Source organism: Hippoglossus stenolepis, chromosome 5 (genome assembly GCF_022539355.2).
Source record: "Hippoglossus stenolepis isolate QCI-W04-F060 chromosome 5, HSTE1.2, whole genome shotgun sequence".
In the NCBI taxonomy this organism is placed as follows: Eukaryota; Metazoa; Chordata; class Actinopteri; order Pleuronectiformes; family Pleuronectidae; genus Hippoglossus; species Hippoglossus stenolepis.
In genome coordinates, this window is record NC_061487.1 from 13,440,680 (window position 1) to 13,459,455 (window position 18,776).

At 39.4% G+C, this 18,776-nt stretch overlaps 1 protein-coding gene across 1 annotated transcript; it reads left to right on the forward strand.

The window, feature by feature from the left end:
- The first annotated feature begins 4,696 nt into the window (after positions 1–4,696).
- On the forward strand, positions 4,697–18,284 carry LOC118109464 (anoctamin-9). The gene is made up of 24 exons (XM_035156605.2): positions 4,697–5,090; positions 5,754–5,828; positions 5,920–6,042; positions 6,146–6,282; positions 6,568–6,617; positions 6,713–6,771; positions 7,794–7,873; positions 8,948–9,082; positions 9,380–9,473; positions 9,555–9,615; positions 11,745–11,827; positions 11,928–12,032; positions 12,565–12,729; positions 12,809–12,845; positions 13,880–13,991; positions 15,178–15,235; positions 15,359–15,456; positions 15,569–15,765; positions 15,845–15,997; positions 16,375–16,522; positions 16,615–16,737; positions 16,961–17,054; positions 17,278–17,390; positions 17,719–18,284. The coding sequence occupies exons 1-24, from the start codon at positions 5,070–5,072 to the stop codon at positions 17,732–17,734; spliced, it is 2,337 nt and encodes a 778-aa protein (XP_035012496.2). The 5' UTR covers positions 4,697–5,069; the 3' UTR covers positions 17,735–18,284.
- Positions 18,285–18,776: the final 492 nt, after the last annotated feature.

The following is an 18,776-nucleotide window of genomic DNA, read 5'->3' on the forward strand; positions in this document are numbered from 1 at the left end:
TTGTCTCTTTCAATGAGACAGAATTTATAGTCGATATACATGCTGTAACTAATGGCTTCATTAATTGTCATTAAATTGTTTAATAATGTTTTATAGATCAATTATAAGTTATTAACAACATTTGGGTTACCAGGTTGTGAATAATTCTCCTCCAGCATGACACATTGCTAGCACTTTAAGGACACCCATCCATGCAATCATGCCTACGTGCTATAAAGTCATTAACGTTTGTCAGATCGTAAATAGCAATCAGCAAAAGCTGTTCAGTCACTTGTAATGTAAGTAAATCATGAATGGTTAAGGTTAAGGGTTCTACAACAACCCATCAAGTCTGCAGTTGTAATATAAACTATAATATTTAATATGAAGCTGTGTATAAATGGATTATGATCAAGATGTCCTTGAACAGAACCTCAGTGGTCAAACAGTTGGCTGAAGAGTTCTCTTTATTTAATTACATAGCCACCTAAAAAATAAAAGTATTACAACCTGAAAACCCAAATGTCCTTATTAATGGACCTAAAGCATGAGCCCACAGATTATAATCACTCTATTAATGGTGCCTTGACGGACGAAAACACTAAGTGAAGAATTGTCACGGTTTGTCGTCCTAGTTTGTATTTTTCAGTATTTTTTCCGTCTCTTTATTAAGAGTGTTTTCTGTTTTATTATTACTTTGTGTTCTTGTTTATCCTTGTGTTTATGGTTGTATACGAGTTGTTTCCTGTGTCTCTGGTTTGCCCACTCCCTGTGTTCTGATCGTTGTCGTTATGTCCTGTCATGTTTGTCGTGATCCCCTGTGCCTTTTGTATGCCTTGTCTCCTGAGCTCCCGTCCTCTGCATCTCCTATGTAAGCCTCCAGTGTTTTCCCCTTTGTGCTTTTAGTTGTTTTTTCTGCTTAAGACTTTTTTCCATTAAAGGACACTTTTTGTTAATACTCTGCTTCTGGGTCCAACTGCTTCATAAAACCTGACAGTAAAAAGTCTTAAGCAGAAAAAACAACTAAAAGCACAAAGGGGAAAACACTGGAGGCTTACACAGGAGATGCAGAGGACGGGAGCTCAGGAGACAAGGCATACAAAAGGCACAGGGGATCACGACAGACATGACAGGACATAACGATGATGATCCGACAAGGACAAAGGGGAGCACAGAGACTTATATACACACACAGGGAAGGCAGGGGCAATTGGACACAGGTGGAACACATGAGGACTGGTGCAGACAACCACAGACAGGAAGTGAAGAAAGAAAACACACTAGGAACAGAAACTACAAAATAAAACAGGAAACAGAACCCAGGGAGAGGGCAAACCAGAGACACAGGAAACAACTCCTATACAACCATAAACACAAGGATAAACAAGAACACGAAGTAATAATAAAACAGAAAACAAAGAGACGGAAAAAATACTGCAAAATACAAACTAGGACGACAAACCGTGACAAGAATAACCATAGCATAGGATAAAATGAGTGATCAAAGCCAGTTTATGTGTTAATATATGAATGTGATAACATTAAAAAACACGGAGGGTTTGGGTTCCTTCAGTCCTTATGCTCTGTCACTGCGTTCCCTTATGCAAGTAATTTTCTTATTTATATATTCAATTTGTTTGGTCAAATGCCCAGAGTGAGAGCTTCCAGGAACTCCCATACAACCAACCACATGAGCCTTTTAACTCGTGCCTTTCCAGAATGGTTTCATGTAATCCTGCAAGAAACTTTTTCCCACCTGAGGAATGTTTGACAATTTAAGAAAAACATACTTACTTGGAGATCAGTGATGAATTTATGCTCTGTAGTAAATCAAATAAAAAGAATAGACATTAAGCTCTTTGCTGAGGAACCCTCTCAAGGCCGCAAACTGTGTGACTCTACTGTATCTCTCAGTAATCTTGGTTTTGAAGATCGGTGTTTTGCTTTGTTCAAGCCAACTTGTTACTTTTAGTGTCGTTCATTCACACATCTGTACGCCTGTTCCTCCATGACAGGGAGTCTTCTAACAGAAGCTTTTCCTTGCTCCTCCCAACCACCTCCTCTACTCTGTACTTCCATGGCAGCAGCGGCCCCCTCTGTCGCCCTTCATGTGGTTTACGCAGTCCTGCACTGGTGTAATTATGATGACCTCCTCTGTGGGGTGTGGCCATGTACAGAAATACAGGCGCTTATTTTCGCGACCACTTTTTCGTCAGTCTCATATCGCCTCTTCTCCCTGACATGTGGGTCTTCCTGGGTGTGCACTCCTTTCCAAGGTTCCTCTGGCTAATGGTAGAAATCAGGTTTAATAACAGGGCAGGGTGGGCCACCCGCTTGACATGTTAGTTTTTCTTTTCTCTACTGTCAATGAGAAAGGATGAGTAACAGAAATAGGTCTGCAATGGGTTTCACATGTTAGTTATTCTTTAAATAAATCTAATCACAAGCTCACAAAAGAAGAAAGTATCGGCCTAATTTATAGAGATGGCTCCTACAGCAAGTGTCAGTATCACTGAGAGGATTAGAGGTATGAGTTGGAAATCAGATAAAGTAGCCTACATTAAGAATACAGCTCTCAATGAATGTTTAAATGATTTTTAATTGATTGAGCATGTTTTCTGGTCAGTTTTGGTGCTTAGCAACCAGAGTATAGCAGCAGACAGTATTTCATTTCTAAACCCCTAAAGAATGAAGAGTTGTTCTGTTAATGAAGTACAATTAGTCATGCTTATTCTAAACTTGACTAAAAGGAACTTGACAGTTGAACTGAAGGAAGTAAAACTGCTGAAGGTGCATTTTTATAAAGCTATGTGTAACACCAACACCAAATGTTTATAATGTAGTCTGTCTATTTTCAGCTTGTATAGATATTGATTTAATTATAATTGTGGTATAAGCTATTTGCATCTATTTTTTATTAATTTTCTTTTACAATGTATGCTTTCATTTTGTTTATGTTTATGTTGAATTGTTCACTCAAGAATAATCCCATCAATGACCAATGACCACATTTTGTGGCTAAGTTAAAGTGTTTGATTTCACATATTTTTCATGATCTATTCAATAGAAACATTTTAGTTTTTATAAAAACTTATAAAAAAGAGTTTAAAAAAATATAATTTATCATGCCTAATGTCAAATGTATTCTAGAAACTCCTTGACAGTCAACCACATTAGCTTATCACCTCAACTGTGTCATACGTAGGATTCCACAATAATTATTTAACAAAACGCAATTGGAAATATTTGTTCCAATAATAACATTAAACACTTATGCACTTAATAACCAGATATGTAGTAAAAATGTATTATTTAAAAAAATCATTGCACTTTGAGGGGGAATGTAGCTTCATCACCATGAATTTACTTTAAGACTGTAATCTGATTCACTAATGACCTCATGACCACCCCCTCCACACACACCAACACACACACACACACACACACACACACACACACACACACACACACACACACACACACACACACACACACACTCATTGATATTAGCATTCCCATGTCCCATAACCTAAAAACGATTCTAACCTGAACTCTCAAACAGGTAGTTGATTTGAAGTTGTGAAGATCAGCCACACAGTCTCCACTTCCTCCAAATATCCTCACTCCAGAGGCTTTGTTCAGACTGCAGGCCAAACTGATTTGTTTCTCAAAGCAGATCTCTCTGACTGACTTTCTGACTGTTATTTCCAAGTGAGCAGATTGGAATTGTGTGTCCAGACAACCAATCTACATGGGTTGCTGTGTAGTAACGATGTAGGCATCAGTAGCGTAGCAACCGTCACTCTGGATTTGACTTTGTTGTTTTCTGAGTGACACTTAAAAGACACTCGAAATCTAAGCATTGAAGCAGCCAGAGCATATACAGCCTGACAAATGTCTGTAGAGATTAATTTTGAATTGCATTCTTAACCGCCGACAAACCTCCATATCCTCTTTTTGTCAGTACTTTCTAAAATCAACCTGGATACAATCTGGATATGCCAAAAACTGATCTGGACCGGCAATCTGAACAAGGCCCTAAACTCAAATTGGTCCTCACAAAGATTGAATTATAAAATACCTTGGGATATTTAAGTCAGATATTTATAAACCCCAAAAGAAATGCATTGAGACTTATGCCTATCCATCCATCTATGCATCTATCTATCTATCTATCTATCTATCTATCTATCTATCTATCTATCTATACACCCATCACCCATATAAAAAAGGACTATAAACCCATACTTTGACTGATTATAAAAAAATCTATGAATTTATTTTGAACAAATGTTTTCACTTTACGAGCAGTGAGGGGAATAAATTAATAATGACATACCTAATAATTACAATAATAACAACAACAACAACAACAACAACAATGATAAGAATAACAATAAGAAGAAATGAAATAAAACCTCAAAATATATATATTCTTCTATAAAACAGATGTCACGTGTAACTGATGTGACTGGTTTGTGTGTGTGTGTGTGTGTGTGTGTGTGTGTGTGTGTGTGTGTGTGTGTGTGTGTGTGTGTGTGTGTGTGTGTGTGGGATGATACAGTGCATGAGGAGGATTCAGTCCCACAGCGCAGGGGCTGAAATCAGAGAGTTTGCTGCCACCTAGGGGCGGACGGCTGTCACTGCTCACCAGTGAGGAGGAGGAGGAGGAGGAGGAGGAGGAGCAGGAGGCAGCATGTTGGAGAACATGTCAATCCACTGCACCTGACACACCATCTCCATGTTGTCCCTGTCTGCACACAGCTGCTGAAACCCACCACGCACACACTGTCTGTGTGCACGTGTGTTCACCGCATCGCTTAGATAGGTGGGGGCTGCAGGTGGAGCCTCACACACACACACGCACACACGCTGACACCAGCAACAGGTGGAGTCGCTTTCACATTCCTCAGCTTGTGAAACGACAACACGCTCGTGCCCAGAGGAAGTGCGGAAGTCCACCAGAGCCATCATGTCATTTTACAGTGTGGCACATCGCTGACCTGACAGTGAATGGTTGGCTGAAGCTTCTCTCTTTCATTTTCCTTTCCTCTTTCTCCGAGAAGTGGCCTCTATCTGCATTTCTCGCCATGCCCACCCACAAGAGGCAGGTAGGTGATCGCACTCACACACAACATACAACAGGTGTCGGTCACATACGTGGAGCTGCTTGAGGCCAGCTACCTGTGGAGCTGCTGTGTTAAGTTGCTTGTCATGTTTTCACATGAGCTGCCAACCCCCCCCCCCTCCACAAAGCAGAACTGCATGTTTCCATCTGATCTGTAGGATTGAATGTGATGTTTAGGATGAGTGAGGCTCCTTCACTGTCTGGGTTTCTACATGTGTGCCACACCTTCAGTGTTTGGGGCCTACATGTAACAATGTGCCGACTCTTCTGCATGTGAGAATAACAGGGCTCATTGTTTCAGTCAGGTTAGATCGAAGCCTCCTCGCTGCCAGTGAGTCAGGATCACCACAGGTTTCTCTCTCCTGTCAGCACTGTGGCATTCATCGACACACCCCCCATGTCATAGCTGCTCAGGATTCTTTCTGGAGATAATAACCTTTAGGCACATGTTCACGAGTGGGTGATTCCAAACTGATGTAACCTAATTGTTTTGTTTTTTTAATGATGATCATGTAAGTTATGCGTCAGTCAGGCTGTGACTATTTCAATTTTAAACATTTAGTCATGACGTAGGCGCTTTCTAGCATTGTGTGATTTCCTCCTTGTATTTTTCTGAACATTATTATGATTTTATCTTATTATACAGCCCAGTATTGAACTACTGGAACTAATGGGAGTGGTGAAAGAGAATGGCAGCGAACAGACTTCACTCCCTCCGGTGGTAAGTTGACTTCATGTGTCCACTGTGAGTCTGTGCTCTGCCCACTCTGATTTACAGAAGTCCATAAAATCATATCGTCTGTGTCTCTAAGCACACCCCACTGTCCTACGATTACGTCCTGGTTGCCAAGACGATTGAAAACCAGGAGAGAGCGGTTTTCAAGAAGCAAACTGAATTCATTGAAGAATTGAAAAAAAAGAAGATGAGAGTCACAGTGAGTCTTTGTCAACGAGGAGAAAAGTATATATAGTAGAGTATTTTTCCTCTTGCTAATGTGACATGATTCATTCATTCATCCCATTTGTGTTTTCTGTCAGAAAATCGTTGACGACGATCGCGTCTTCTACGGGATTCAAGCGCCAAAAGAGATTTTTGAGAAGTACCGGTACCTGCTCAAAGTGTCGGACGCTTGTAACTGGAGCTCGGGTCAGAGCGTTGTGCCTCTGAGCACCAGGTGAAATATGTTGCTGTTGCTATTTCTGGCATTTCAAACAATCACATAGGCTATTTAAAGCATTCGTTATTGTTTATGTTTCATTTGATCCTGTCATCACAAAGGACAATACACCTCTGTTTTACAACTATGTGGAGCGAGCCTCCCCAGCGTAAGAACTGTATAGGCCTCTATGAACTCTCAGCCAACCTGTTCTCGCTCAAATGACTGAGTAACTCTTTGTTTTTTTACTGTCTCTTAATACAAGTAAAACTTAATTTTGTGATGCTTATGTCCTATTTTCAGGATAAGGATCGTCCACTTCATTTTGAATCACACCCCTATCCGTTCCGGAGGTGAGAAAGACTTATCCGATGTATTTGTAAGAGGCTTTGCTTTGAACCGGGCTCCTAACGTTGTATATCATTCTTCTTGTCTATTAATCTTCCAGAGTGTCTGCATCAGCTCATGAAGACGAAGGTTTTTGAGGCGAAGTTCTGCTTACATGAGGTAAAACTTATTGAACTTTTTATTATCTCAACCTTTTACAGGTGCGGTACTGTCACTATATCTTTTTACATCAAGTTAATAAACATAGTCACTCAATGAGACTTGAATAATAGTTACTTCAAGATGAATAATTCAATTAAACCAGTGTCTGCCTTTATTTTCTCCCCTGGGATCCACATACTCTTTTGTTAAAGCAACTCTATGTAACTTGTCTATGTGTAGATAAATCTACAATTGCATACATATATCTGTGAATGTATAAATATATATATAATATATATATATATATTATATATTTATATATAAATGCCTACATGTAGATTAGTGGACTAAAAACATTGTTTTGCTCTAAAAAGCTGGAAATTACGATTATTAGTTATTAGTCACAACTCAAATGAAACTAACGTTTGTCGTTATACGCGTAATTTTTCCTGCATTTCAGCCATGTCAGATCAGCAAATGCGTTAATGTCGTTAATGTGTTAATTTTTCCGTATCCACAAAGTCATTACTCTTGAATTAGCTGGGCCTGATTCTGGGACTTCAAGCTGCGACTATCTATCAGTTAGACGATTCCTACAGGAGATCATCCCCTCACCAGAGTTACATAAAGCCAGAACAGACGTTCGGGGCGAGAAGTGGGAATAAAAGCCATTCTCTCTATTCCAAGTCAGCGAACCATCAAACTAACATTGAAGCTTCTATTGTTTCACATGTTGCTGAAGTGTTTTGCTGCCCTGAGAAGCTTCTAAAATCATGAAGTCAAACTTGGCAGGGTCCTTCCAAAACAATACGGTGCTGCCAAAAAAGTATTTATTGACGGAGATCTTATGCGAGACATATTAATGCAGTGACTCATCTGCTGCTGGGAATGAGTGGACATACGTGTGTGTGTGTGTGTGAATATAATGCTACATGTGCACTCATGTAAACACTGTGTTTACTGTATGTTATGTTTACCAGTTTGTACACAGCTCCTCATGTTTGTGTTTTTCTTTCATTTCTCTGTGCTCCTGCTTCCAGAAAAAGAAACAGAAAGAGCTGAAGGAGAACTGGGCACGATGGACAGCCTGTATCCAAGGGCAACCCATAACTGCTGTCAGGTTTGGACTGCAACACAACAGCCTATTCATTATCCTGCTTTGTATACAGTTGCGGATATTGCAGCTTTATTGTTTTCCATGTCATCTTACTGAGAAGCAGGTTCAAGGATTAGAAAGGCAACAACAAACATGTCAAAGCCACCCCCTCCACACACACACACACACACACACACACACACACACACACACACACACACACACACACACACTATGCAGCCATTGTGTGGACTCATAATTCAGAAATATGTTCAGTCGAATACTGAGTAAACAGCAGGACACAATGCTAACATGCTCTAGTCTTTAGGTAAAACAATGAATATATGTAACCATTCGCGTCAGTGTGCTATCTGTGAGACAGAGACACGATTAGAGCTAATAACACATTTGTGACCAGATACATAATCACTTCACCAGTCAGGTTTTGTCATAATCAGTCCAGTAGTTGTTGCCCCCACGTGACCAGAACATGGCCTTATTAAATACAATCTATTACATTTATGTTCTAAAATTCTAAATGTACAAACACATTATTTTTGTTTGTGTGTTTTGTGACAAAAAGCTATTTCATACATTAACATTGATAGTATGATTTTACCAACATTGGTATAGTATCACATTCTGTGCTTGAACTTATTACATATAAAGCATGACATACTCTACATCATGTACGCCAGACGTGCTAAAATATATGGATACATTATGTAAAAATGTCAATTTTCAAGAATAAAGTCATAATATTACAAGAATAAAGTTGTAATTTAAGGCTATGTGTCATGTTAGAGAGGGAATATTTTTAAAATGAGGAATGTGGAGCATCTTGTTAAGTTATACTTAAAAGTATACGTTTTACAAATAACAAAGCACTTTATATTTTGGCTCATCAGCACCACTTTAGGACAAGGACTTTGAAAAGATTGTACAAGTAACTGAGTCTGTTCTGAAGAAAAAACTCGGTCAAGCTCTGGTTCTCCTTTCTCCTTATTTCCTGCAATATTATGATGAATATCATTCATGTTCATTTACAATTTCGTGAGTGCATGTGTGTGTCTCTGTGTGTGTCCGTGCTCATGTCAGGAACTACTTTGGGGAGAAGGTGGCCCTGTACTACCTGTGGTTGGGCTGGTACACGTACCTGCTCATCCCTCCTGCCATCATTGGGGTGATCGTCTTCCTCTATGGCCTCGCCTACTTCAACAGCTCCCCCCTCATGTAAGTTTCTTCACACCCCCACGGTATCTGTGTTAATAAAGAGGGTTTGGAGGCGGTTGTGGCCCAGAATGTGGAGCGGGTCGTCCAATAACCTATAGGCCGGTGGTTAGATCTCCTCCAGTCTGCATGCTGAAGGGGCGAGACATTGAAGTGACACCTTAATTGTATGAATGTGAACGTGTGATAGAAAAGCGCAGCATATATTTGCGCTGTGTGAATGTGTGTGTAATAATAGTGGTCGCTAAGACTAGAAAAGTGCTATAAATGCAGTTATTTACCGTTTACACTGTGTTGTAGAAAAGAGGTGTGCGAGGCTGACACCATCATGTGTCCACTTTGTGACAAGAGATGCCAAGTTTGGCTGCTCTCCGACACCTGCACATACGCCAAGGTACATCAGTGCATTTCCAGTAAGACAGCTGAATGGTGCACGTGTCTGTCGGTGCTCACTGCTTCTCACGTTTCTCTGCAGGTGAGCCAGCTCTTCGATAATAACGGCACCGTGCTCTTTGCGATGTTCATGGCTGTGTGGGGTGAGTTTTGTGTTTCTGTATTTCTGTACTTTATGTTTGTATTTTTATACTGTATTGTCTGCATCCAGATCCTTGCTGAAAAGAGTATAATGGATTTCATCTCAGCCTTTAAAATCTGTGTGAAGGGCACATTTGACAAAGATAACAGAAAATCAGGCTGCAGAACTCCTCTCTAATACAGATTTTTGGCTACACAGGACAACTTGCACAAATAAGTCTATTATCTGCCTTAAATGTATCTTATCCAACTGCCTGGATTTTTTCTGATCACTGAGGAAAGTGCTGCCAAGGAGATGCCACATCACTGACAGCACCTACTTGTCCTGGCCACTCATATATTAATCAGCCCTGGCCATCTGGCGGTGGGTGGGGGTGGCTGAGCAGTCGTCAATAAGAACACATTATAATAATAATATTAATAATATTAATAATAATAATAATAATAATAACTTTATTTGTATAGCACTTATCTAAACAAGGTTACAAAGTGCTTCACAAAAAAAATCTAATATTACCTCTATGCCTTTTTTTTTAAACTTAACTAAATACCTAATGTCATAGGCAGCAGAGTCAAAAGCTGTACTATTTAAGAAACTACATAAAATGTGGTTGCAATAAAAGTAAGATGAGGAATAAAAGGAGTAATAATACAGTAGTACCAGAGTTACAAATCACATGTTAACCCTTTAACTGAAGGAAGTTGAGTATCATCCATTCCTTAATGGCAGTTAGGCACTCTTGTTAGGACACTCACGCCGCTGACTGGCTTAAAAGACAGGTAGATTTGGGTGTCATCGGCATAGGAATGATAGGATATCCCATTTAAATGGCTGGTGACCTTTCCTTATGGGAGCATGTGCAGCGAAAATAGGATGGGACCAAGAATCAAACCTTGTGGCACCCCGCACATTAGTGGAGCCAAGGATGAGATTTTATTTCCAATGAAAACAGAAATTTCTCTTTCCGAGAGATAAAACTTGAACCAGCTAAGGGCAATTCCAGATATGCCGACGCACTGTGTTAGTCTATTGATGAGAATGTTATGATCAATGGTGTCACATTACTCCCCTGAGCGTTTGGTGGAGTTTGAAATGTTAACGGCCTGTTTTCAGACGTATTCTCATGAAAATTCATGAAAAAAAAGGGATTTAGGCAATGATGATTTACTTGAGCAGAGTGGATTTGCATTGGAGGAGTACAGCCCCTGGCACATTCAAAGAAAAGTGATGAAGAAGAAAAGAGATTAGATTAGAATTTGTGAGACATAAAGAAAAAAAAGGGAGAGAATTCACCAGGGACAGAAATGTGGAACATTTATATTAGAGGAAAGAATGTGGGCAACTGAATAGAAGCCCCCTGAAATATATGAGGTGTTTCTGATATTGAACTTACCCTCACTCGGTGGTGGAGGAAGTAAATGTACAAATAAAAGACAAAAGTGTACTCAAGTACCACATTTACTAAGTATTTGCTTTTTAATATACTAAAGTATGAACAGTAAAAGTACTTGCTCAGTGTTTCCTAGTCCCTAGTGCTGCAGCATAATACTTCCCTGTGGCTGAGGCTGGCCTCTTCTGAATCCATTTCATGTGTTTCTTCACCACTAAGTGCTGCTCCTGCAGGCGTTGAAGGGGGCGGAGTCTAAAGTTACCTGCCTGCTCTGATTGAATCAGTGAACCAATTCCCCTCTCGTTATTAATTACTTTCAAAAACATAAAAAACAACGTGAACATGTAGCGCAATGCTTTGTATACATGTAATGGAGTAGAAAGTACAGTGGAGTTAAACTAAAAGGTACCAGCAAATAAATCTACTTAGGTTTAGATACATGGAAAATGTACTTAAGTACAGTAACAGAGTAAATTAATTTATATACATTCCCATCATTCCCCTCACTGATGTAAATGGGGTGTGTATCCTAATGTAATACAATTCAACATCACCAACTAAATGACCATAAAGTTAAAATTTATAACTTTCTAAAGCAACAAATAGAACCGGAACATTATAGTCTTTATGTAGGTTATTGAGGAGCTGCTGTGTTAGACTGTATTAGTTTTATCTTGGTGTAGCCTATAATCTGGTAACTCAGTGTACATTTTGTTATTTTGTTTTAATGTTTTTCACAGCAACACTGTTTTTGGAATTTTGGAAGAGACATCGAGCTTCCTATGTGTGTGAATGGAAAGTGTCTGACTGGTGTGAGGAGGAGGTATGATCACTTTAATATATTAAGCTCATTTCAGTAAAACCTGGTCAGTACTCACTCTGGAATTCAAGGCGTGTTTCTTCTCTGTTGATTTAAATTATAGGAGGAACTAATCCTGGAAATTTTGAACAACGCAACCTGTGAACCCAAGAAGTACAAGCACTCCTACCTGCGCACCACCTTGGTTTTGATCTGTGTCACAGCCATGGTGGGTGACTTGTCGTTTTGACTTTGACGCTCTTCACATATTTTATGCTGGCACAGTGTCAGAACCCTTGTTTTTTACTAAGTTTATGATAACATTTAACTGATGTTAAGATAAGAATCAGGTTACAGTATGGTTCAAGTTTCAGGTAAAACAAGATTGGCTGTAGTTTACCTCTGCCAAGGCCCTACAGTCCTTTTAAATTCAATCAAGCTGCACCAAGTTTCCTCCACTCATAGATGTCTGTCCTCTAAATAAACCAAATTTCTGTCTTCAAGATCCATAAGTTATTCAGTAGGAAAACAATGAAAATGTTGAAAAATCTTGCAAAGTTAACGTTAGCAATTTAATGGTTTCTTCCTCGGCCAATGCCACATCTTTCCACCAAGTTTCATACAAATCCGTTTGGTTGTTTTAATGCAATTTTGCTCACAAATAAATAAATATACAAACCAACTAACACACAAATGCATTGTTGTTAATGGAAGCCAACACAAGTATAGTACGACCAATGCGTGTTACTGTGTTTCCACAGATACTGGTGATCATCGGCCTGACACACGCCTTGGTGGTGTTCAGGGTGATCGCAGCCGTACTCTTGGCTGAGGGATCATGGGAGTTCCTGAGCACCCACTCCAACAGTGGAGCGATGATGCTGGGCGCCGTCCTCCATTACCTCATCATCACCGTCATGACTCGGGTACACAGGTCTCTTAATGTGCGTTTGTGCCGTAGCGGTAACACTCGCTCTGACTCTGACCTCGTCTTTGTCTTTGCAGATAAACAGGATTGTGGCCATGAAGCTGTGTGAAATAGGTTTGTTCACGTTTATTTTCATATTTCAAATGGATGCTGATGAACTGTGCTGTGAATGTTTAAACATTAGCTCTAAAACATCCTGTGTCGTACAGCTTTTAATATAGAAGGATGTTAAACGTTAAATGAGAAATTCAACACCAGTAACAGTTGTCAGTGGGTGGGGATTGAAAATATGAAAACAAATATTAGAGTGCTGCAGCAGTACGGCAGGTAATCAGGCTGAAAGCAGGTCTGACAAAGATAACACACAGCCTAGCAACAGGTTTACACAGGAAAATATCTTCCAGCACACGGCAGCAGCTTGACAACATAAATGATGAGGCTGAGAGAGACTGAAAGCTGTTGTCTGTTCAGTCCCTCAACTCAAAATCCTTGAAATATACACTCAAGAAAGAGCTGCAGGTAACAAGTTAACATACATAGTGACTTTATTGTGCATTATGAAGGCGTGGTTCATGGCGTAGGGTGGACATTGGAACTGGGCCCCCATATCAGAGTAGTTGTAAAGATGCATAATAGGTCAGGTGATAGTCAGAGCAGGGAAACAGACTTAGGACAGCTACAGGTCAGACGAGGCATGAGAGGACAAAAGTCATTCCAGATATACATCTGAAGAAAGAGTCTGAGTCAAAAGACCATAGAAACCCAGGGCTCTGTATTATTTTACAGAGCCCACATACACTGTGCTGTACCTTCTATAACATGGCAGTTCAAGCTCTTATATTTTTATTATATGGCTTTATTATATATGTATTTTTAAATAACCTCAGATTTTACTTTTTATTTCTTAAAAAGATCATTAGATTTGAAAACTCAAACATCTTATCATATTACAATAATGTATTCACCAAATATGGGTGGGTAAATATTTAAGATAAATAAGATGTTAACTGAGGAACGAACATGATTTAGGTGAGTTTGAAACTCTTTGTAATAGGGTTTCTGTTTAGTATGTGATATTGTGCCCTCTACTGGACAAATAGTGAAATGCAGGCATGCTAACACACTGACCTGAGGTCTGTCTTCACCAGAGGAAACCAGATCATTCACTACCACAGAGAAGAGTTTCACTGTCAAGATGTTCACCTTCCAGTTCTTCACCTACTTCTCCTCGCTCTTCTACGTGGCCTTTTTCCTCGGCAGGTGAGAACTTCAATACTTCACTATCAGTGTTTGTTGACTGTAAGAGGTTGAAATGCACACATCAGCCACAACATTAAAACAACTGACCAATGGCATCATCTATATGTTAGGCATCAAGTGAACAATCAGTTTTAGAAGTTGATATGTCGAGAAAAATGTGTAGTCATGAGGAACTGAGTGACCTTGAAAGGGGCTAAATGGAACAACTGGGTCAGAGCATTTCTGAAACAGCAGGTCTTAAGGAATGTTCCTGGTATGCAGTGGTCAGTACCAACCAGTAATCACAACCGATGAATGGGCAACATCAAGTTATGCCCAAGGCTTGTTGACTCGTGTGGGACCATGAGCATCAGAACAAGATAATGGAGCATTGGTAGAAGGTGTGGAAACAGGATGCACTACAGCAAGGTGGAGGCAGTGTGATGCTTGGGAAACCTAAAGATTATTACAGACTCCCATCTTGAATCCTTGACGGCAGTGGCCTTTCTCAGCAGGATAACGTGACCTCCCACACTACAGGTAGTGGCTGTTTACTCTGATCCAAGCTCCTGAAGGCCACTTAAAACTGCAGAGTATCTTGTTTTGTCTTGTGTTCCAATAAACTTAAGTGGACCTTAATGTGAAAACCCAATGTAGTCACACAAGGAAAACTTGAGAAGGGTTTATTTGAACATACCTCCAGCTCATCCAACGTAACATTACATTTCAGCACGGCCCATTACCGACTAAATGCTCCACGACCTGGTGCTATAAAATTGTGTCGAGCCACACCTCTGCTTTCCACTAAACGTTTTCTGCACCAAACTACATTACGGCCCATCATCTGTCATAAGCTATAACATTATAAATGTATTTTAACACATTAAAACAACAATAGAAACGTAACTCTGTTTTCCTCTATTCAAACACTAAGATTGTCATAGAAACACATTTTACCAAACAACTGAACTCTTACATTGTTTAAGGAACATGACTAAAAGTCTAAATTCCTCAGATTTCAGTCCAATTGAGCATCTGTAGGATAAACAGGTCTTATCCATGGAGGCCCCACCTGCCACTTACAGGAGTTAAAGGATCTGATGCTCACATATTGGTGCCTGCAGGTTTCAATGTCGTGGTTCATACTGTGTCACTGTGTTACAAGAGCAGCATAATAATCACTTGTTTTTTGTGACTCCCGTGACAGGATCAATGGTCATCCTGGTGGTTATGTACGAATCGCAGGGCAATGGAGACTTGAGGAAGTGAGCGAACGTCTCTATCGCACTTAAAAACTGCATTTCATGACTAAAATGTTCACGTGCACCTTTAGACCCAATGATTTTGCATCTGATTTAATTCCAAACATTTCACTCTCTTTTGTGCAGTGTCACCCGAGTGGGTGTCTCACGGACTTGTTCATCCAAATGGCAATTATAATGGTACTCAAGCAAACCATTAGCAACGTGTTCGAGTTCACTGGCCCGTGAGTATAAAGCATAGTTTTGATAAATAATGTACTGTACATGTCCAATGTAAGATTTACTTTCCTAATGTTACGTTCCACGCTGGTGACAGTTGTCTGTTTTGTGTATCAGCTGGTTCTGCAGGTGGTTCAAAAGGAGAAGAACCCGGAAGCTGCAGAGGACATGTGCTCACTGTTACCTGAAGAGCGAATTGCAGGACAGCCACGGAGCTGAGCTGTGTGATAATTGCAAGCTTCGAGACTGGGTCAGCAACTACCGCCTCAATGATGTCGACTCCTTCAGTCTGTTCGACGAGTTCCTGGAAATAGGTCTGTACTCTGCAGAAAGCTTTAACCACAAAAACCGTAGATGTACTAAACAATAATATTTACTTTGCTCTCTCCTCAGTGATCCAGTTCAGCTTTACCACCATATTTGTGGCAGCGTTTCCTCTCGCTCCTCTTCTAGCCCTGATTAATAATGTCATTGAGATACGCTTGGACGCCATTAAGATGGTCACTCTGGAGCGGAGACTTGTCCCCAAGAAAACCAACGATATTGGTGAGGATATAATATATAATATAATAACAATATTTCAATCATGTTGAATTGAAGCATATCTGTAAAAGTTGTTGAAATCCATCTCCATCAAATTTCTCACAATACCAAAAGTGTGAGTGCCACATTTTAAACCTCAACCTGTATCTTTGTAAGTCCTGAATTACAAAGATACAGGACTTAGTATCTTTGTAATTCAACTACACTAATATAGCAACCAAGGTATTTAATATTCCTTGTTTATACTTTTAGATTTTGCAATATGTAGATCACGTCAGTTTTTCCTAAATTCATCGTACAACGTGAAAGCTTCAGAACGTCTGATAATGTCAATAACCTTAATGTTTCCATGTTCACATATGAATATTGTTTTCCCTCAGGTGTGTGGATAGACGTGTTGGAGGCTATCGGTGTCTTAGCCGTCATTGCTAATGGGTTGGTCATCGGCGTGTCCTCGAACTTCGTCCCTCGACTGGTGTACCGTTACTACTTTGGCCCATGTGCTAATAGCACAGCGACAGATATTGAGTGAGATATGTGTATTCTTATAGAAGATGTTTGTTTTCTCATTTTGTGAGCAACACATTCTTTAAATACACTCTTCTTGTCTTCTTTTCAAGCTGCATGGCTGGCTACATCAACAACACTCTCTCCATTGCACGAATGGATGACCAGATCATACGCAATGAGTTTTCACCCTATCAGATGACCACTCCTGATGGTTTAAATGTCTCCTCCTGCAGGTTCGTTCTGTTTTAATTGTATTTGTTAGTTTGCAAAAAGCCAAAGTCAAAACATATAACTTATAACTAACAAAAGATTTGAAAGCAGTGATTCTTCTCACCTCCAGTGTTACCTGTCCACTCTCTCTGGATGGCCATCACTGCATCTTGTCCACACTGTGTGTGTTAATATTTTAAAGAAGGTGGAGATAACATCAGCTTTCTTGTCTTTTTCTCTTCACAGCTATAAAGACTACAGGAGTAACGAGGACTACAGTTTAACCCCACAGTTCTGGCTAATACTAGCCGTGCGCTTTGCATTTGTCATCCTCTTTGAAGTAAGCCACTTTCCATTGAGATAATTAGTAAAGAACTGATGATTTTCTTTTTTAAATGTTTTTATGACACCAAACAAAACCCCCACAATAGACCAGCTTTGTCTTATTTCAAACTCAGATGGTCAGAGTTGAGTTTCAAATATGTCAAAACCGTGAGACGGACCATAACAGTGTTACCTTTAATGAAAGACTACATGTCTAACCTTTACGTCTCTGCTTGCAGCATGTTGTCGTCATATGCAAGTTCATTGCAGCCTGGTTTGTGCCGAGCGCTCCCATTCAGGTCAAGAACGACAGACTCTTTGATAAACTCAACAGACTGAAGGAGGAACTCAGGTTAGTGTCACGTAGTATGTGGTTGGACTGCCGTGGCAGCCGTTTGCCACTGGTTATCAAACTGACATCACATAATGTAACATGTGCTTCTTGTGATTTTGCTAAAATGGTACAATCCTCTACTAAGGCCGAACAGTCCCGTTAAATTTTACTATGCTGCACAACATTGCACAAACATAAGTATTAGTCCCCTAAATATGCCGCATTTTTTCATTAACATCCATGAATTATTCTCCTCAATTCTGAAAATTCTGTTTGCTTTTATTGGGTCTTGGGTTCTTTGACAAAGATGGTACAACTAACCAATGTTTGTGTTTGTTCCTTGCAGGTCATTTGTAGCGTGACGGCATGCAGCAACTTAAATGGACCACGTTTTTCCTTGAGAACAGGAATCCAGTGTTGCCTCGTGCATTAAAGTGTCCAGACTATCAGTGTTGAGTCAATTTCAAAGCCATTTATCATCTCTGTGAAGAGTTCAGACGGAGGCCTCTCTCTTTCCCTTATCGTTTGCATTGAGATGTTAAGCTGCTGGGTTTCTCATCCATGAAATGGACTTTGAATGGAGACAAATTTTTGTGTACAGAAGGAAACAGATTTTACTGACCTTACATGAGATTATTCCTATTCTAGGAATGTACTGACAGCTTTCTGTTGGATCGCTATATCTGTGAGCTGTATGTCAGTGTTTTTATTGAAAGCCTACAGATAATTTATACTGCTACTGTGAATACAGTACCGATCGTGTGTTAACATGTTGCCTTATATTGTAAGAAGCGCTGTGATGATTGTTGCATTACTGCAGATCTGATGGTGTCTTTTGTAAATCAAACATGACAATGTTTGCCTTATAATATTTTTTATTAACCAATAAAGGAAACGTTTGTCCTTTAAAAATTGCTAATATACATATTTTCTCCTGGCAGTGTGGAAATACACGCACACACACACACACACATTTATACACATATATGCATGTGTATAAAGAGTAAAGTATAGTGTGTATATATATTTACATATAAAATAAATACATACACACATTTATATATACATACATATATGATATATATAATGTATGTGTATTAATGTATATATGTATATACAATATATAAACATATACACATATAAATACACTACATTGTACTGTAAAGTATAGTCTGTGTATATATACAATTTGTACAGATAACACTACCATTTAAGAAGGGCTTGTAACAAATGTCTTTATTAATGGTAAATAACTTACTAATACTTCATAGATAAGTTCATAGATCATTCATAATGCTACTATTTATCAACAAGTTAAGACTTAGTGATTAAACCCCTTTATTAATGACTTATACCTGCATTATTGATTAGTTAGTAAAACAAAGTGAGAAACTCGTGAAGAGG

Coding starts and splice junctions, on each gene's coding strand:
- LOC118109464 (XM_035156605.2), top strand. CDS start 5,070: ATGCCCACCCACAAGAGGCAG. Junction 5,829..5,919: donor AGACTTCACTCCCTCCGGTG/GTAAGTTGACTT, acceptor TGTGTCTCTAAG/CACACCCCACTGTCCTACGA. Junction 16,738..16,960: donor TTAAATGTCTCCTCCTGCAG/GTTCGTTCTGTT, acceptor TTCTCTTCACAG/CTATAAAGACTACAGGAGTA.